General features: G+C 55.2%; 1 protein-coding gene across 5 annotated transcripts in view; it reads right to left on the bottom strand.

Annotated features, from left to right (window-relative positions):
- The window catches only part of ARHGAP23 (Rho GTPase activating protein 23), an 81,320-nt gene that overhangs the window by 45,712 nt on the left and 14,526 nt on the right, over window positions 1-21,082 (bottom strand). For 4 of the 5 annotated variants that reach the window (XM_024980830.2, XM_024980828.2, XM_024980832.2 and 1 more), the window contains exon 2: window positions 1,737-1,898. In XM_024980830.2, coding sequence (XP_024836598.1) covers window positions 1,737-1,898 — 162 coding nt within the window. Of the gene's footprint in view, window positions 1-1,736; window positions 1,899-5,132; window positions 5,237-21,082 lie in introns of those variants that run through there. The other variant, XM_024980834.2, reaches the window with a different exon arrangement.

The raw sequence follows: 21,082 nt of genomic DNA, 5'->3' as shown, positions 1-21,082 counted from the left end.
AATCGGAAAAAGGCAAGAAGAAATCAGAGAGACAGGCCAGGCCAGTGGCGTGCAGCATTTTCCAACTGGATAGGACCTTTGGGGTCATCTTGTCTAATCTGTTCCACAGATCACCACTTTACAGATGACAGGGTGTGATTTGTCCAGGGCCACTCAGAGACAACAGAGCAGCCAGTGCTAGACCCCAGGAGTCTGGGGCACCTCAGCCAGGACAGGAAGCCGCAGGGCTCTGCTGGAGCATAGTCCCTTGGCACCCGCCTTCCTGAGCGGGGCGCGTGCCCGCTGATATGAGCTGACAGCACTGTGAGCAGTGGCAGCGGCAGATGGATGCATCTAGACGGGTGAGTGCCCTGCAGGCTCCCAGCCCTGGGCATGTTCTGGAAAGGGATGGAGCCTGTCTCTGGCTTGCCCTGCCCTGGGGTCTTCCACGTTAGCAAGGTCTCTCTGAGACACAGGCCAACCACCCAGCCTAGACCACTTGAGCTGCATCTGCAGGGCCACCCTCCGGAGGTCCCCTGAGAGAAGGACGAAGGTCCAGAAAGGGGGGACATTCTGGGGAAGGAAGGACCGGAGGTTCCTGGGAACTGGGAGGCTGGTGTCCTCGGGCATAAGGGGTGAGGCAGTGCCCCTACCACACACCATCAGCCCCTCTTACAGCCAATGAGAAGATCTGGCTCACACCCAGACTCAAACACGGGTGTGAGAGCTATGCAGCGACATGCACACATGAAGCGTATATATAGACACATGTCTAGATATACACACACGCGTGTACATGACTAGCATACCATGCACGCATGTGTGCATACAAAGAAACACGAGCAGGCACACGGACCCAGGCAGAGAAATCCAATGCCTTGGTTCTCTGGCAGGTGGGACTAAGCTCCCTGTCCCTCAACAGCTGTGCAGGCTGGTCCCAGCCCTGGTGGAGGGGAGAAACAGGTTCATGGGCCCCAAAATAAATCGTTCTCCCCTCCTGCTGGGAGAGAGGAGGGGAAGGGAATTGGGCCCTCCTGGGGAGTCCTGGTTCCTGCCTAGGCCCCCCACAAGCTTTCCGGTCAGGGACCACCCCCTGCCCCCAGCCCATACCGTGGCTCAGTTTGAGTAGCCCCAGTTCCTGTACTCAGAGAACCTGATATTTATATTAGACCTGGAAGGGTTTCTCGGAGTCAAATAGATAAATGCCCTCAGGTGACAGCAGCAGACATGAAGCCCAGAAAGAGCGAGAGTACCCAAGATCCACCGTGAGTTAGGAGTTGTACCAGCACTGGGGCCCAGGTCCCCAGCCCAGCACAGGGCTCTTTTAGGCCCAGAGCTGAGGCCAGCAAGGGCCGGGGGCACTCTGGGAGGGGCCCCGGAGGTGTGTGAGGACGACTGCCCTAAAGCTCAGGCTGGGGAGGGTCAAACTAACCCAGCTCAGAAGTGGCAGGTAGACAATGGGTCCTTGGAAGCCCATCTCCTGAGAAGCTGTTCACCTTCCAGAGGCCGAGAGTCCCGGGGTTGGGGGAGCATCCTGACTCCCCCACCTCTAGCTCCTTGCCCCAAACCAACCACCCCATTCTCCTTAGAAGACTGAGCCCAGAGCGGATCGGGGGCTTGTCATGCCACACAGGTGACCCAGCCAGGGCTGCCCCTGCCTCTCGGTGACCCTCTTCCCCAGGCACAGAAGCACCCGGAGGAGAGCACAAAGGAGTTGCCCTGAAGCTCCCTCAGGGCGGGCGGGGGTGCGGGCCTACCTTTAGGCTGCAGTGCACGGCGGACTCGGGCGGGTACACGATGAAGTGCCGCAGGGTGAAGCCGAAGCCATCCTGGAGGCTTTTGCGCAGGAGCAGCGTCCGTGGGCCCTGCCAGGGGAGGGGGCGCGCAGGAGAGCACCCATCTCTCGGGCCCAGGGGCAGCTGCGGGAGCAGAGCGAGCAAGGGTGAGATGCCAGTCCACACACAGCCTCCTGCAGCCTGGAGGACCTGGGGGGACGGCCGGGGCGCACCGACCCGGCTGTGCCCAGACCCCTGCTCCCCTCTCCCTTCCTCTCCCACACTCATCAGCCCAACAGCTTCCTTTTCCTTTTTTTCCTCAGTCCCCTTAAGACACCTATGCGTCCAGGGAAATGAGTGCAGCAAGTCAGGTGTCCGTTCTGTTCAGTTCAGCTGAAGCTCACCGACTCTGGACACACAGCCTTCCTGCCTGGGAAGTGCCCGCTGCACAATCTCACACACACACACGTGCACGTGGACACGAGCACAGACACACCCACACGCACTCACGTAGACGGGACACACCACAAACACCCAGACAAGAATGCTCGTGTGCAAAGGTGCAGACACACCGAGGAGCACACACATGCTCACGGAGACACAGACATGCGCACACACACACATAGGCACAGACAGACTGACACACACATGCATCCTTCAAGAGCAGCAGTAAGAAGATGCGAGGGACCATGAGTCCCAAGGGACAGTCCGCTGAAGGGACGGAGCCCAGTCCTGGCTGGCTCACCAGAACTGAGTGGAGAGCCGGGTTGGGGAGACACTCCGCTACCCTCTGGCCACCCCACCTGAGTACTTGGGATTCCCCGAGATGGCAGGGCAGAAGGTGTCTGAAGAGGGTTTGGGGGCACATGGGTGTGTTTATGGGGCAAGAGGGAGAGAAGGAGGTTAGTGCCTGAGAGGAGGCTCCCTTCAGTTGCCCTGCTCAGACACAGAGGGAAAGTGGGTGACAGGAGGGCGCCAAAGTGAAGGGCAGTCTGCCTGCTGAAGCCAGGACAGCTCCCTCAGGGGTTCACTAACCCCTGATCTCGGGCAGCCTAACCTACCTGGCGCCCCTAATCCAAACCCTTTGGAGGGCGAGAAGCCCCTCCCCTCCCTCAACGGTCCTCATCCCCTGGCTCTTCCTTGGCACCAGGCCGGAGGGGACTTCAGCTGCAGAAGAAAGGCGCAGCTGGGTGCAGAGGGAAGAAGACTCCAGGGCAGGAATTTCGGTAGGAATTTCACTACGAAATCCCCCTTGCTCCCCACCTCGAAACTGCAACTCTAATGTACTCATCCTGAGAAGCCCCTGCCTGTAGCCAGCCACCCTCCAGGTTACACATCTGGCAGAAGGAGTGGATCCTGTGCCCAGCCCGAAGCTAGGGATTTCTGCGTGGGGTAGGGGCTGGGCTCCATGGGGCAGGAGGTTTGAGGAGGGGATATCCTCAAATCTCAAAAGATTAAAGTGCCACAGAAGTAACAGGCTTGCTTCATACGGTTTCAGAAGACATAGCCAGGTGGGAGATTTGAGAAGGCCGAGCTAAGCTCTTAGCCAGGGAGATCATTCTAATCATATACATCTGGAAAGTGACCCAGATGGGGCTGTGAGCCCTCTGTCCTCACAAGGGCTCAAGTGAAAGCTGGACGACCCCCATCAGGGAGGCTGTAGGAGGCCTCCGCCTTTTCTGGCATCAGGCGGAAGGTCCAATGATGCCCCCTCAGCTCCTTCCACTTGTGGCTATAGCCTGGACACTCCCAATGAGCCCCACATCCCCACGGGGGTCTGAGGAGCCCAGAAGAGAAAATTCTCTGGGAATTCTGCTGAGATCTGAAAGCCCCTGGATTTCCTATCTCTGCTGGTTTGGCAAGGAACAGATGAGGAAGAGAAGAGGGCCTCTGGGGACCCTCCACTGCCCCCTCCTACCAAAATCCCTGCTCCTGCCTAGCATGGAGTGCTTCCACTGCACGTCCTCCACTGGGCTCTGAGCTGAGGCTGTGTGCAGGGCCTATTGTTTTGCTGGTGTCCTGGATTAAGGTTTAAGCCACCAGCTGCCCCAGTGATGAGAAGTGGCTGGGACAGGTCCCCGCACGCCCCCCGCCCCTCCCCCAGCACACATCCTGCCTGGAGCTGCCAGCTGCCTGGGGGTGCCACTCCCTGGGGAGGAGGGGCCAGTAATCAAGGGCAGTGGGCATGCCTTTCTCTCTCGGGTCCTCTCCTCACCCAGGCACCACTGGCGCTCCCTCCCTTATCTCTGCCTCTCCCTTTCCTCTTTTCCTTCCTTCCAAGGCCCCTTCCCCCATCCCTGCCAACTAGGCGCCTGAGAATGTCAGTGTGGTAATCCCCCTGCCACAGTAACCACAGCCCTGCCTGAAGAGGAGCTGCTGTAGCCCCCATTAATGACCAGATTTGGCAGTCTGTGGGAAGTTCTTCCTTAGGTTTAACCTCAGTCCTTCATGCTATTACACATGCATGTTCCCTCTGCTTTCCTCCCATCTGGGACAGCACTGAGTCTTGCTCTCATCTTGACCGGGAGGGAGGTGACAGATGAGGAAACAGAGAAGGGACCAGCAGTGGAAAGTCATTAGACTGGGAAGAGGTACAGCTCACACATACATCCCCAACTGTGCTATCTGAGGTAGGTACAGAGACAAGAGGAAGGAGAGAGGCAGGTTCAGGGGACACAGGGACATCACCAAGTAATGCCCCCTAGCCCAGATCCACTTCCAAACGCTCCCACCCTCAGGTCAGGAGAGACATCCAGAAATTCCCACTGATGGTGGGAGAAGGGCAGGTGGTCCCAGGGCCACAAATAAGACAGAACTGGACATGTGATGGGCTGGCAACACCAGGAGCTAGAACCCAGGAGTCCGGCTCCTCCCCTCCCCCAGGAGCATAAAGAGGTCATTGCGGGGAGCACAGCGTTCACGCTGGGCATGGTGCCCACTGTGACTCACACCCTGCCAGCCTGGTCGATCTCGGACCTCAGAAACACTGTCCCCACCCCCATCCCCCCACTCCAGCCATGTCAGTTCTCACCCTGAGGTCACTCATTACTTCCTTGGCCTGCTTGAAAACCTTGTGTGTCTGTGCCCAGGTCCCCTCCCAGGGAGAGGGCAGAGTTCTGAATCAGGGTCACTGTCAGCCCAAACTCTCCAGGATTCCATGCCCTGGCATCTCTTCAAACAACCCCGGTCCCTTCCATCTTTCTCCCACCTGTAAACCAAGAGGCTTGAGCCCACTGCAGGCCACCACCAGACTGGGGGTTGTCATCCAGCACCCCCAGAAAAGGTCTCAGCCACCACTCTGCCGCCCTCACCCACCTTCCAGGGCATGGGTCCCGGAAGCCTGGGCTCCCCGGCCCCGCTGACCCCCGCGGCGCTCACCCTGGCCGGACGCGCCCCCGGCGCGCGGCGGTCGCTGTGGCTGAGGCAGGGCAGCCAGAGGCAGCGCGGCTCCGGGGCGCTGCAGTCCACACCGACGGCGCGCTCCCAGCGCCAGCCCCCGGCCCCCGCGCGCTCCACGCGCCACACCGCGCTGCCCACGAGAGCCGCGGCTGGCGGGGGCCCCCGGGGCCGGCCGCCGCCGCCCCGGCCCCAGCGCGCCGCGGGCCCGTCTTCCGGAGCCCGGCGCGCCGCGCGGGGGCCGGTGGCCGCTCCTCGGCGCCCGGCGGGCGGCGTCCTCGGTCCCCTCGGCGGCGGCGGGCGGGCCCCCGAGGTCCCCGCCCGCCCCCCGGAGCCGCGGGCCCGGGGCCCTGGGGCCCCGAGGGGACGGACGGCCCGCGCGGACGGCGGCAGGACTGCTGTAGCGGCTCCGCACCTCCCACGCCTCTCCGCCGAGGGCGCCTGAGCCCGGACACGCCGGCGAGTCGCGCAGGGCAGACGCCTCCCTCTCCGGGGCGGCCCCTGTCCGCGGCCGCCCCATCCCACACCCACACCCACACACACACACCCACACAGGAGAGGCCCTGCGCAGTGCCCCCGCAGTCACACACTGCACACCCCGTGCAGGCGCGCGCGCATGCACACACACACACACACTCACGCACACACCCCACTCACAGGAAAGCTCTCCGTACCCCCCCGCACACGCTATACTCCTTCCAGTCCAAAGCTCACGCATTTTGCTGCGCCCCAGAGAAATACATACTCGCATGGGTACACATGTAAACACACACCCAACCCACCTCACCACACACACATCTAGGCACCCCACACCCTCCTCCCACAGGCACACTCATTCTGCCTATGTCCACATGCCCCACATAGACACACACACAAGCACACTACACCCCTCATACACATGGTGTGCATGAACACCGTTCTTTATGCACACACGCTTTGGACACCCCCCAAGGATATAATGGCCCCCACCTCCCACTGAGACACATTTGCAAGCATATCCACTGTGCCCTTAAAAGCACACCAGGCCCCCTCCTACCCACCCATACCTACCCACACTCACACACCCCACAGGGAGACCCACAAAACCCACAAAGGCACATGCCTATAGGACTTGTACACACTACTCAGCACAGCCACTCAATGCATTGCTGCTGTGCCCCCTCAGGTCTCTCTCCCTCTCTCTCTAACACACACACTCACACTCACACGCACTGCCCTGCACAGGGAGCAGCTCTTTCTCATACCACCCCGTTTCACGTCATGTTGTACACTTCCCACCACCAGCCACGGGAACGCGTAGCCACCCCTCTTCCCTAGGGCCCCCTGCCCATTAGCTCGACCCAGAGGGGACACCAAAGCCGACAGTGGGCTCCAAGCTGGCCCCCACTTCACCCCCAGCATGCGAGTCAGACAGGAAGCCGGAGTCACGGCAGACCCTGTCCTCCGCCCCTTCCTGCTCCCTCTCTTCCCAGGCCCCTTCCCGGGTGGGGCTGGCAGAGGCCTTGGCTAGTAGGTGTCACCACCACGATTTCTATGCACTTGACTGTTCAGTGTGGTCTTGCCCCACACAGCGGCTCACTGGGGCCTGGGGCCACTGCCCTGGCCCAGTTTTCAGAGAAGGAACCAACAGAAACCCAAGAGCACCCAGTCTGTGAGGGCGGCACTGGGACTCCAAGTCCAGAGCCCCTTCTTTCCAACCTTGATCTCACCCCAAAACTCTAGCCAACACCAGGGAAGGAAGGCTGAGGGCAGCGGGGAACAGACCAGCCAAACTGCGCTCTCAGATCTAGGAGTCAGGGAGGAAGAGGCATAGGGTTGGGCCCTTGCAGGGGAAGCCACCAGAAGGGAGAACCAGGCAGAAGAGCCAGCATCCCTTCCCTCCGTCATCCCCATCACCCGCTGTCCCGGGAAAGGACAGGCCAGGATGGAGAATCACCTGGGAGGCAGAGGAGAGAGACAGAGGGGCACAGGGAGGAGGCGAAACCAAGGGGCAGAGGGAGGAGAAATAAAGGCCCTCGAGGGTGGGCAGGAGCGAGGGAGGAGGCGGAAGGGTGAGGGTGAGGCGTGTGGGGCCGGGAGCGGTTTTGTTCTCCTGTTTCCTGTTTGCTGCTAGCTGGGCCCCCAGTGCAGGAGCCAGACCCCCACCCCGTTCCCTGGCGGAAGCCAGACAGGAAGAGGGAGGCTGCCATCAGCGCTGAGTCAGGAGGGCTTGGGGCAGAGCTGGAAAGGACCATCCATGGTCTGGGGGAGCAGGCCTCCTGGCACCTCCATCAGCAAGCTCCCCATCATTAGAAAAGCAAGGCTTCTGGGTCAGGACCACTCTTATCTTTGTCTTGCCCTCCAAAAGCCAGGGCCTTAGACCACTTGGACTGCCCAGATGTCCTCAGACTCTGCCACCCCAGATGAAGGGCTACGACCATACGGACGTCCTGACTCAAAGCCTGACCTGCTTTCCCAGAAGGCAGCCAGTTAGTCCCTCCAGCTGCCTGATTGCCTTTCCTCTTGCTGAAAGTCTGGTCCCTGGTTCTGAGAAAATGGGCTCACTCTCCCCTCTCGTACCCCATGGAGTCTCTCGTGGCCAACAGGTGCTGACGTGTCTGTGTGTCCAGATCAAGAGCCCACCTCCTTCCCTCGAAACGGGTGAGGGTTCTGAGAGCTGTGGGCAGAGGCGAGGTGGACAAGCAGCACCAGGTTTGTGTCCCGGGCTGCAGAGACCTGGGAAATACAGGCCATCTGTGACACCCATCTCCTGGCAGGGGCAACAAGGCCCCCGAAAGCAGATAACAGCCTCCTCCAACACAAACCGACACCTTCCCCACCCCACCCTCTCCACCCAGCTGCCTCGGTAGGGATGTCAGGTGCTGGGTACACACGGTAGGGCCTAGAAACCTATACACAGCTTGAATAAATGATCCTCCAGGCCTGGGGAGCCTCTCAGCCACCTCCCCCATTTCCTTTGGGAAAGGAATGTGGGGTGGGCCCCAGAGTGCAGTCAGGGAGGGGGCCAAGGGCTGGGAAATACCAGGCGTAGCTGAGATTCTATTCCAAGCCTTCCTGCCTGGTGTGAGTCCTCCCCTACACCCTCCCGGCTTCCTCCCCCCAAATCAGGAATTACCCCGCTGAGCAGTCTTTCCCATCATCCTCTAGTTTGACCAGCTTGCAAAATCCATTCAACCTTATCTTCCTGAAGGTCCCTGGGGAAGGCTTGGGGACTACACTCCCAAAGGGAGGGCATCCAGTCTTCCTCTCTCCAGATGAGATCATCCTTTACTGTTTGAAAGCACTTTCACTTTATCTCATTTGATCCTTACCCTAAGAACTGGATATGTGAAATTGTTTTTATACCCATTTTTCAGATGTAGAAACTGAGGCTCAAAGAGGACAAATAACTAATTCAAGGCTGACTTTTACTTTTAAGCTGGGACAATCCTAGGATTCTAACTGACTCAAATCTCTTTCCATTATCCCCTTATTTATCTATTCAGGAACTTGAGTGCCTGCTGAGGGCCAGGTGCTATGCTGGGGGCTGGGACACCTTAGAACGAAAAGACAAATGCAGACCTCACCCTCAGGGCACTTACAGTGCTATCCTAGCTCCTGAAATCAGGGGGCTCCAGTTCTAGATTCAGGCCCAAGCCAGCTGCCTTCACCCCGACCAACAGAGACCCCGCCCCCGCACACACACCAAAGGAGCCCCTGTGTCAGAGATTCAAGGCTTCTCTCTGGAAGGGGACAGCTTGTTTGAGGGTGGCGTTCAGGGCCTTCCAGGTTAGCCTTTGAACCAGAGGGTGGACAGGGCTGGTGGAGGGGAAGGCTGCAGGGGCCAGCCTGACAACCGGGAGCTGGGGAGAGGAGAACTCCTGGGGCCGAAGGGTCAGGTGAGAGGAGAAGGAGGGAACAGATACTGCTGAAAGGCATGTGGTTCAGGAAGTGAGAGAGAGGGGTCTCTGGGTCAATTCGCCTGCTTTTTCTTCCTCTGGGTTGCTTAGTGCCTCCTCCCAGAACATAGGCTCCAAACCCTGAGACAAGCAATGCAACCACCCCAAGAGAATCATGTGGAATTTCCAAAGGTCTGACTGGTTCCATACGCCCACTGCACACGACCAAACTGGGACCCACTGACACAGGCTGGGACCTGGAACCCTTTGCTGCAGTGCTTGCCCCTGGACAAAACTCTCCTCCAGCAACAAAATGCAAAGAAACTATATGGGACTAAAAATAACTGTACACTTTCACAGTTGGGGCAAAATTACGGACTAAAGATACAGAGAGACCAAAAAAACCCAATTGCCACTTTTGAAGAGCCCAGAAGAAAAGCAGGAGTTGGGAGAAAAAGAAGGGTATTGCGAATGCCCTCTATACTCAACACCACCAGAGGGGTGGGCAAAATACCTAAGACACCCCTCCAGCCTGACTCTTGGACACACCCCTCCCCTCCCCTCATATAAGGAACAAGCCTGCCCCTTCCTCAGGTAGCAGCAAGCAAGGAGACTTGTTTGTTCTCTCTAGACCCTGCTGCAGCAGAGGCCCTAATAAGGCCTTGCCTGAATTTCTTGTCTGGCTTCTAGTCAATTTTTATTGATTGGGGAAGGCCAAGAACCCTGGTCGGTATCACCATAACCACCTCACATACAGACAGAGCAAATCCTCTGCCAGCCGGTCCATCCCAGGCATGCCGGCAATGTGATACCAAGGCATGCCCGCCCGCCCACGCCTGGGCCTCTGACCCCTGCCCCAGTCTCCTCCTCAAGGGCGGTCGCCCGCCCCCTCCCTCCTCCTCCACCCTTCTGCCCCACTCGGATGCCTGCTTCTCAGCACCGCTTGTGTGAGCCTGACGTGCCCCAACAGGCGAAGCTGACAAGCCAGCCAGGCAGGCCCGGGTCTCCCCAACATTCTTCAATGTGCAGATAAGCCCGCGTCACTGGGAACCTGAGGACCCCATACTCGGTCTGGCCTGCAGGCAGTTGGGGAGGTGGCTCAGAGGGTCTCTCCCTATTAAGGGTCAGTCTTGCCCTGAGTGGAGGTGTGGTGACCCTCCTCTCCCACTCTGAAACTGGGCCCCAGGAAGGCTGGGGGAGGGGAAGGTGAGAGAAAAGGGAGGAGGAAGCACTGTGATGCCAGAAATCCAGGAGGGCCCGACAGTCTCCAGAGCACCCTCAAGGAGCACTGAATCCCCGAGTTCTTCCAGTGGCAGAATGGCTCGGGCTTAGCACATGGACTCCAGGGTCCTCTGGAGTCCAGAACTTCTGGGTCTGTGTCCTGTCTCTACTACTTCCTGGCTGTGAGACCTTGGGCAAATTACTTAACCTCTTTGAGCCTCAGCTCCTCACCAATAAAAAGAGAATGACACTTAAGTTCCACCTCATAGGTTGTTGGGAAAATTAAGTCAATTAAAGGAAGTCCTGAGTAGGAATTCAATAAATGCAAGCTTTTGTTTGTTGCTTTTTCTTTGAAAAGGTTTTTTTATTGAGGTATAATTGACGTGTAACATTATATTAGTTTCAGGTATACAGCATGATTGGATGGCTATTCACATACTGGATATTCACATATATTTTGAAGTGATCACTACAAGTCTAGTTAAACATGTTACCACGCTTTGCAGATTTTTTTTTCCTGTGATGAGAACTTTTCAGATCTACTCTCTTAGCAACTTTCAAGCATGTGATACTCTTATTATTAACTATGGTCACCATGCTATACATGACATCCCCAGGACTTTACTTTTTGGTTCCTTCCACTCATTTCACCCACCCCCCACTTCTGGCAACCACCAGTCTGTGAACCTGGTTTGGGTTTTTTTTTGGTGTGTTCGGGGGGGTTTCTTTTTAGATTCCACATATAAGTGAAATCATACTTATAGTATCTGTCTTTCTCTGATTTATTTCACTTGCCCTCAATGTCAGGGCAAGATGTTTTCAGCATTTGTTGGATATTTACACTCTCACACACCCAACTACACTCACATTCAGACATACAAACAGCTCGGCCCCACGTACACAAAGACACAGTAACACGTACAGACCCAGGTGAACCTATTCACATGGGCATCATCATCATCTCCACTGCCAGCCCCCTACGTGCCCCACCGCCCCCTAATAAGCAGGGAGGACTCATCAGGAGCCCCCCCACTTTTGTAGCAGAACTTCCTCAGGCCCTGAGCCTTGTCTGTAGGCCCTTTGGGAAGGAGGAAGGGGCGGCCAACACGAGACCCCAGGACAGAGCCTGCTCCCAGCAGACAAGGAGCATGGCGAAGGTGCCAGGCTGGCAGGGCCTCCTCCCAGCAGGAGAGCCAGTGCCCTCCTCAGGGACACCAGAGGGAGGGGTCTTTCCTCATGGTGGGAAATGAGCACTTCCAGAGCAGGGTGAGTCTGGAGCCAGCCACAAAGTAAACAGCGGGGCCATTGCCCAGGCAACCGTGGCCTTGGCGTGGGCCAGGGCGCACCACAGGCCCTCTCAACCCCTGATTTACTCCACTCAGCAGCCCCTCGACCGTCTCAAGGCATGCCCTTTCGGTGGCCATTATGATCTCTGGGCCTGTCTGGGGATTCGTCAGAAGGAAGAAGCCGTGCTTTCTCCATCAGATTGGGCTCTTCGAGAGTAGGCTTGTTGTTGTTCGGCCCCGTGTTAGTCCAGAGTCTCTTCCCAGCAGTCAAGGCCTGTGTCCTTCCCTCAGAGAGTGCTCCAGGGCCTGGCCTGAGTCTCTCCCACTAAACTGAGAGTTTCCTAAGGATCATAGCTACTACATTTTCAGAAATGTATTTGTACGGCTAAAGTGCTTTGTCTGTAGTAGACTCTCAAAAGCTATTTGCCAATGGTGAGAATGTGGACAAATTCAAACTCTTGAGCTTTGCTGGTGGGAATGCAAACTGGTTTATTTGCATTTGCAGAGACCGGACATGTGGACATAGAAGGTGAAGGAGAGGAGGGGATGAACTGAGAGAGTGGCGTTGACACTACCATGTGTAAAACGGATGGCTAGCAGGGAGCTGCTGTAAAACACAGAGCGCCCAGTCCCACTGCTCCGTGATGACCAGGCGGTGGGGTGCAGGCGGTGGGAGGGAGGCGCCAGAGGAAGGGGATATGTGTATACTTATGCCTGATTTCTCTTATTGTTCATCAAAAGTCAACACAACATTGTAAAACAATTATATTCCAATTTTTAAAATTGTAGAAAACAATATGGTGGTTACGGAAAAAATTAAACACAGAATCACGATATGACCCAACAATTCCACATCTGGCCATGTACCCAAAAGAAGTGAAAGCAGGGACTCAAACAGATGTACAATGATGTTCATAGCAGCATATTTCATAAAGGTTCCCTTTATGGAAAGGTGGAAACAACCCATTACAGATGAATTGGATAAACAAAATGTGATATATACATATATATATATACACACACACACGCACACAATGGAATTGTATGGTCTTAAATTCTGACATATGCCACAATATGGATGATCCGTGAAGACACTGTGAATTGAAAGTGAAAGTCACTCAATCGTGTCTGTGACCCCATGGATTGTAGTCCACCAGGCTCCTCTGTCAATGGAATTCTCCAGACAAGAATACTGGAGTGGGTTGCCACTTCCTTCTCCAGGGAGGTCTTCCCGTACCAGGGATGGAACCGGGGTCTCCTGCATTGTAGGCAGATTCTTTACCATCTGAGCTACAATGACCCGTGGAGACATTATGTCCATGAAGACATTATGCTACGTGAAATAAGCCAGATCAAAAAGACAAGTATTGGAGCTTCCCTGGTGGTCCAGTGGTTAGGGCTCCACACTTTCACTGCAGGGGGCACGGGTTTGATCCCTGCTCTGGGAACTAAGATTCCACATGCCATGTGGTATGGTCAAAAAGCACACAAAAAAAAAAAAAGAGAGAGAGAGAGACAACACTGCTTTAAAAAAGAAAGATAAATGTTGTATGATTCTGCTTATATGAGATACCTAGATTCACAGAGATAGGACATAGAATGGTGGCTACCAAGGGCTGGGGGAAAGGGGAATGTAAGTTATCCTTTAGTGGGTACAGAGTTTCAGTTTGGGAAGATGAAAAGGTTCTGGAGGTTTGTGGTGGTGACGGTTGCACGGCGATGTGGATGGACTTAATGCCACTGAACCGCACACTTAAAAATGATCAATTTTGAGCTGCCTATATTTTAGCACACACCAAGAAAATGGCAAAGTCAGAATTCATATTAAAAGTATATATATTATTGAAAGAAAATAGAACAAATGAACGGGTACTCCAATGGGGCCCAGGAGCAGGCCCTGCCCACAGTGGATGCCCAGGACAGCTGGGCACCTCCTTCGGGGAGAACCTTTCCCTCCCACCCCTTTCCATTGTGTCCTCTCAGAACCCCCATTGTCATCTCTGGGGCCCTAGTAGTCCCCATGTAGGGGGAGTTCTCAGGCCCAGGGAGTCTGAACCTCGCACACAGTCGATCCTTGGCATTGATGAGGACCTACCATATATCAGGCTTCACTGGTGGCTCAGACGGTAAAGAATCTACCTGCAATGCGGGGGAGCCAGGTTTGATCCCTGGGTTGGGAAGATCCGTTGGAGAAGGAAATCGCAACCCACTCCAGTATTCTTGCCTAGAGAATGCCATGGACAGAGGAGCCTGGTGGGCTATAATCCATAGCGTCGCAAAGAGTCGTACAGGACTAAGCGACTAACACTTTCACTTACCATCTATTAGAGGCCAGACAGACGGATGTAGTGTCTTGAAATGCCACATTCCAAGGTGCCAGGACCTTGGAAGAGCTTTTCTAGCAAAGTCAGGCTGAGTATGGGGCTCCTGATCCCCTGAGGTCCGACCCTCCCCTCAACACACACGTCTTTCCCAAGCCTATGTACATATGTTTACACACCACTTGTAACATGTACACACACACACCAGGGTGTGCACAAAGAGGCAGATCCCTCTTCTCCCATGCTCTCAGGCACACACTCCAAGAAAACCACACCCGCACACTGAAGGATGCAGCCTTGGCAGAGACACCGGCAGGTCCCGCATGCAGCAGAGCCCCCTGCTGGCCCAGGTCTGGCACACTTATCTCCTTCACAGCCCAGAGTGGGCAGGGTGCCCTCATTCCCTCCACTCCCCTTCCCTGCTGCATTGTCCAGGCCCCTAACCAGGCCCCAGGGTCAGACTCCCCGCGTGTTACAGAGGAGCAGAAGGACAGAGCAACTGTGGACCCTTAGGAAGGGTCTCACTTTGGTTGGTCAAGGAGGCCTGGAGAGAGGCCAGAGCCCTTCCTCAGACTAGATCGTGTTAGGAACAGCCATTCCTGAAGGCCAGAGGATGCCTGCAATGACTCTTCCCCAAAGTCATCATATCCGTTCTTTGACTCCATACTGAAAAGCTCATTTCAGAGGAGACTGGGGGAGAACCCTGGGCGTGGCTCTTCCTATGGTCCCCTACACCTCTCTCCAGAAGTTCTTCCTATTGTCTGACCACCTGGGCAGAGACAACAGGTGCATCCACTGGTTTCTTTCAGGGGAGCGTTCAGTCCAAGTCAAGCTGGGACCACATCCCCTCCCAGGGCAGGTCTCAGCAGATTCTGAAAGTCTACCCAAAGGCACATGGGGCTCCCTACAGGGAGAGGTTCTCAGCTCCACCCCTGAAACCACACATCCCCTCAGCCCAGGCCCTGCTCAACCTGCCCAGGTCATCCTACGCCCAGCAAGAGCTGAACCTCTCCCTAATCCAGCCCATGTTGGCCCGAGGCAACTGGAAGGGTGGAGGGGACGGTGGCTCTGCAGGAACAAACAACCTCCCCTGGCTTCTGCCAAGGAGGGAGCCAGGATGGTTTCTGGGATGGGCTCTGTGGTCTGAAGAGGACAGACGGCATTGCTTTCTGTCCCAGATCCTCCCCCTCACCGGGTGCCGGGCTCTGCATTTGGGGACACTGTGACAGCCGCAGCAGTAATTAATATTTGTTGAGCCCTTACTATAAGCCAGGCACGCTTCACATGCATTACCTCATTTAACAGCAGAGCAGCTTCTTAGGATAAGCGAGACACACACCCACACACCATCTTGGCCTCTTGGGCCCCCCACCCAGTCTGGTACTGAACTAAATCATAGGGCACCTAAGGGCACGGGACAGAAGGCTGGTGAGAAGGAGACTTCTGGCCCAACCTTGAGAAAGCTGACCTGGAGAAAGGGTCACACTTGCCAACGGTTTTGACTCTAGTCCTTTTCTGGCTGTGTCCTTGATTTCACACAGGTTTTCTTATTTCTTCAGTTACAAAACAAAGGTAGGTATAGCAGTCTGACAAAGTTGCTGGGAAAGCATCCTGGGAACCGATAAGTGGGAGGGGTTATAGCCCTGGCCCTACATCCCACCATCCGAGAGTGGACTGTTTCCCAAACGTTTCCTGAGTCCACCCACTTCACCATGTCTACCACTCTACTCAAGTCTCCGTCACTCCTCTGGCCCCTGACAGTCCGGATGCATTGTTTTAACATGAGGACCACCAGGCCCTGTGCAATGAGCCTCTGGGTTCCATGCCCACCACACCCCCTTCCACTGTGCTCGGGTTACCCTGGCCTCCTTCCAGTTCCTTTGAAGACTAGGCACCCTTCCAGCCTCAGGCCCTTTGCACATGCTGTTTCTGGAATGCTGTTCCCTTTTCCCCAGCTCCCTCCCTGCCTCATCAACCCACACCCTAATTAGTTCCAACCCACTCTGCAGTTCTCAGCAAAAGAGTCACTCCCCAGAGACACCTCCTCTGGCCCCCGGACCAGGTCAGATCTCACAGTACTCTCGAGATGGTGTCTATATATTTATGAGGTTATTCTGACCAACATCTCCCCCGGGGGCTGCAGGGTCTGGAAGGCTGGGACCGTGTCAGCTCTTAGCCCAGCATGGATGCTCAGCACACTTGTTTCTGAATGTTCAGGAATAAGTGAGCTTCTCAGAGAGGGTGGATGGTTGGCAAATCCCCATTCCCAGGAAAGGTCTGTCTGGGGCAGAGGCTGCTTCAGATCTTTGTCCATCTTCCTGTACTCCCCCGCCCCACCCCACCAACTCCTTCCTCAGTAGGAACCAGATCCAGAAAGTGGGGGTGCCGGAAAAAGAGAGTCAGGGGTGGGGGGAAAAGGAAGCTGCTTCGTCTCTTTTGCAGGGTCCACTGTCCCCTTACCCCAGCTGGCCAAGCCCTTGTCCACTCAGCGCTGGCCCACCACACCCACAGCTCTCGCTCCCTGGAATTTAACATGTGTCTTTCCCTCCCCCACCTTCCTTTAACTTCTCCCTTACCCTCCAGGTCTCAGCTTGACTGTTTCTGAAAAGCTTCCCGGACTGCAAGCTAAGGGACATGCCAGGGAGCCACGGCTAGCAGCAGCGCAGATTCAAGCCCAGGTCTGTCTGCCGGCAGAGTCCAGGCTCTCAACCACCTCAACACACGCCTCATTACTACGTTTCCCCCTTGAGGCCCGGCTGAGAGACAAGCCCCCCTCCAGGCCTCAGTTTCCTCCCGAGGGTTCGGCTTCAGGAAAACCCCCAGACTTCAGGAAAACAGGCAGATAGAAAGTGGCGGAGGAGACACAGGGAGAAGTTCGAGGGGAGGAAAGAGGAGTGGAGGGAAGGAGGAGCGCAGAGGGTGGCAACCTAGGACCAGCCAGACGTGAGTAACGCCAAGTATGCGAACTACGCCAGCCCCTGAGCTATGAATAGGGCGGTCAGGCTGGCCGCCCAGGACGGCCCTTCACGCCCGCAGCCCCCGAGCCCAGCCCTGCACCAGGTCCCTAAATGGGGCGAAGGCCAAGGAGTCACGCTTAGGGGTGGAGGCTGAATGGCAGGATCCAAGAGGTGTGGTCATGCAGATGAAATGCAAATAGAGAGCAGCTGGCTTATCTGATTGGTGGGTCTCTGCCTTTCCGGAAGCGTGCTCCGGATGGGCTCTAGCGTCGCGCTGGGCTCCTGCTCACACTTGTTTTTGCCCCGGCAGTCGCGGTTCCCCAGCGGTCCTTCCGGTCACGCCTTGGATGAGTCGCAGTGATATGTGCAACCTCTCAACCTGTTCTGTCGAGGCCCTGGTAAGGCTCTGCGGTTGAGATACCATTCCCTGCCCTCCTCAGGGCCAGGTCAGCCTCTCCTCCTTGGAGCTCGTACGTCTGACAGCTGGGCTTTTGGAAAATTACAGCAGCCCATCTCTGCCTCCCCTTTTCTCATCAATGACCAAAGTGGGGAGCACACTGGACCAGGAACAGGAGACTCAGTCCCCAGCCCAGTGCAACCCCTTGTGTGCCCCCAAAAGATTCAGTCAACCTCAGAGCCTGGCTCCTCTTTCTTTCATTCTGGCATGATTGACTAGGTGTCCCCAAGGGCTAGGAGTCCAAGAGACCTAAGATCAGGTTCCAGCTGTGTGACCCCAGTCAAGTCTCTTCCCTCTCCAAGCCTCAGCTGTGAATGACGTCCCTGAGAGGGCTCAGTGTGGAGTTCTTGGCACATAGGAGTTTTTTTTTGATAAATCTTAGTTCAGTAGTTCACAAAGGATTTTTTTAAGTTAATAAAACAGTTCCTGATTTTATGAAGAGACAGACATGAGATAAAATTTAAAGGCTGCAGAGCATAGTGTTTAAACATTCCTAAACAAGATTCAGAAGAATCTGGCTTTGAATCCCAACCCGTTTCTTGGTCACACTTCCTAGCTGTGTGTCCTTGGACTAGTTACTAACCTCTCTGAGCTTCTGTTTCTGCATTTATAAAACAGAGATACTGTATTCCCCATAAGGCTGTTGTACACATTAAAGAGATAATGTGTATAAAGTGCTCAGTACAGCAGTGCCTGACACTGAAATGTTCAATAAATGTTAGTTGCAACCAATACTCCTAATGTTATTATTATACGGTTTTCACAAGGCATTGTGAAGTACTATGGTAACTTTCAGTTCATCAGTCAACAATATTCATTCAATTTCACCAGGTCTAGAAGCTGGAGATAGAGTAGTGAACAAGACAAAGTCCCTACCCTCATGGGGCTTAGAGTCTAGTGCCCAGAGGAGGAAATCCCCTTATATTTGAGGAATTGGTGGCTGATACATATGTGTGTGTGTGTGTGTCTGTGTGTGGCAGATTTACAGAGAAGGATATTTGAACTGGATATTGAGGATAAACAGGAGTTTGAAATGGAGAAGGCAAGGCAGTTCTATCAGACAAGGGGAAGAGATGGTATGGCATGTTTCTGGGAAGGGGAAGAGGGTGACACATTCTACTCCCATCCTGTCCCCTCCATCTCCAATTCCACATTCAGCCCTCATCAACTCTCACCTGGTCTGCTTCCTCCATTTCCTGACACCTTTCCATGGCTCCACAGTATCGATGGGAGCAAGTCAAGTTCCATAATATGGCATGAAGGATCCGCCATGAGATGGAGAAGAGGACCAGAATCTGGCCCTCATTGGCCTTGACAGTCTCAATCTCTCTTTCTCTCAATCTTGCACTCACTAGCCCCATTAGAGGCCAGGCTGTTAGATACCTCCTTGCCTTTGCTCATGCTGGATCCTTCTGGCTAGAACGCCCTTCTCTCCCTTCTTCACTATCCCACTTGTCCCAGCAGGCATCTTTCAAGCCTTGGCAAGCCTCACCTCCTTGGGGAAGCTTTCTTCCCTTCAGAGCTGGAGCATCTTTAGCGGGGCAGGGACTCAGCCCACGTTTACTGACGGAGCCCTGGGGTCCTCCATACCACTCATGAGCAATCCCAGACATAGGAGGAAACCCTGTGCATGCAGGGTCACAGAGAAGCAAGACATAATCATGCTGCCTGCATCCACCACCTTTCATTCATTATGCCAGCCCCTACCTGGACTTCAAGGCTCAGCTGGGGGCAAGGAGAAGTGGCCACCTTTCCAGGATGGGGACTGTGCTCCCAGGCTCTTTCTTGTCTGGGCAAGTAGCCATGACACACGATAGCCTTAGTTAGAATTCAGAAAGACCCAGATTTAAATTTGGATGCTGGATGACCTTTGGTGGAGTAATTTAGCCTCTCAGGGTCTTGGTTCTTGTTATTTGTAAATGTACAACCACTTCACGACAGTCCTTGAAAATTGATCAGAAGAGGTTTCACCAAAGAATTCTCAACAATAGATTTGGAAAGAGGAGATGAGAGAAAGGAGATTAATCATATCACCAACTGGTTTTTAACCAATCCCTATAGAAATTCTACCCAGTGGCACTGTTTCCATCTTTAAACTCCCATCATCACTTTTGTGACCACATTTACACTGAAATGATGTCGCGGTGAAGACACCATTTGTGTCTTCTGTAGGTCTGTCTCTCTGGTTAGATCTGGCCAATTTTCAGGGCAATATTTTTTGGGGGTGGCAAGGGGTGTCTGCACTGGTGGATAGTATACGTGCACATCTCAGAACCCCTTATAAAACCTTAGTGGGGCTTTTGGCTGGTGGGGAAGCAGACAAGGAACCTCTTGAGGGCAGGACTGTTTCATACTCATCCACAGAGAGAGCCTGGAACACAAACAGTGCACAGGAAATGGCCACCAAATGAACAAAGTCCGGTCTGGTCTGTATTAAGACCTCGCCACTGCCTGATTTTCCCAGGCACTGAGCCTCCAGTTCTTGGCGTCAGGTCCTTCTCCTGCCCCAGGCTGAAATTAGGAAGAGGGACACTCTCATGCAAGCCAGGCCTGGGAATGTCCTCAGCACCCTGGGCCACACCCAGTCTCAGAGAATGCTTTCCCTACCACTGTGGGGATCTAAGCACCTGGAAACCACTGGAGGAGGAAAAGGTCCCAGTGGGACAGGGAGGGGGACCCGTTTCTCTTCCCACCAGCAATCCTGGCCTTGCTGTGTGACCCCCATTGCCTAACTCCCACTCTCTCCTCTTGGAGACACGCCATCCCCTCCTGGGCTGTGGGTCCAATCTCAGCTGCCCCCTTATCCCCTCACCCCCACCAGGTGCTGCAGGGCAGAGGGGGGCACAGTGCCAAGGCTTTATTAGAGCTAATGAGGGCTCAGCCCTTCAGATGCCAGTGCAAGATACAGGAAAGTACCAGAACCACCCGCAGCCCCTCCATCATGGCCTGGTGCTCAGCTCCCTCCTCCCCTTCTCTTGGGGAGGAACCAGGGGCCACACCCTCGGAAGAGGAAAGGGAGATTTAGAAGTGTCTTCCCAAGTACAGAGAGTGCCATGGTGCCAGGGGAAGATGGGGATGAGGGGCCTGAACCAGAAAAGAGCCTCAAGGTGGGGGAGGGGTCTCACCTGGGCTCCGAAGGCTCCACGGTCCACAGCTCAGTCCAAAACAACCCACCAACAGACACTCGCCCCTTCCCGTTCTCCCTTTCATGGAACATAGCGGTCAGAGCTGGGGAGACCATGGGCTCTTGTCCACTCCCCTCGGGTCAGAACTGAGCAGCCTGAACCTGCTTCTCACCTGGCATCCAGCCTTCCTCTTCCTCCCACTCTTGGCTGCCCCTTCCCCTCTGCTTCTAGCCCCTCGGCCTTGGACTTTCTCTAGGCCCAGAGGTGGGGGCGGCCTCTAATATCCATTCTCTTTCAGAGAATGCTGGAAACTGCGGTGGCGGGTAGGGGTCTGCCCTGCAGCCTCCCCTTCCAGCCTTTCGGGGGCTCTCAGACACAGCCTCTAAGTCCTGCATCTACACCCAATTCTCTCCAAAGAGCTCTCACACACTTTGAGGAAATTAAAAAGGAAGAAGCTGCAGACTTAGGAGCCCACAGTCAGATAGAAATCAAGCTAGGGACTGTTGGAAACCAGGCCAAAATGAACTCTGTCCTCCCCTAATTAACCCCCACTTGGCGGCCAAGACCCTGGAGCGGCTGTCCTTCCACATGGCTCCCACATGTCCCCCCAGTCTGGCCACATTCCTCCGGCCCACACACCTCCCACCAGCCCTCCCACCCGAAGGGGCCGGCGCCGGGTCTGTTTCC

This window comes from Bos taurus, chromosome 19 (genome assembly GCF_002263795.3).
Source record: "Bos taurus isolate L1 Dominette 01449 registration number 42190680 breed Hereford chromosome 19, ARS-UCD2.0, whole genome shotgun sequence".
NCBI classification, from domain to species: domain Eukaryota; kingdom Metazoa; phylum Chordata; class Mammalia; order Artiodactyla; family Bovidae; genus Bos; species Bos taurus.
The sequence above is the reverse complement of the archived record's forward strand: the minus strand, read 5'-3'. Positions and strand labels throughout refer to the sequence as shown.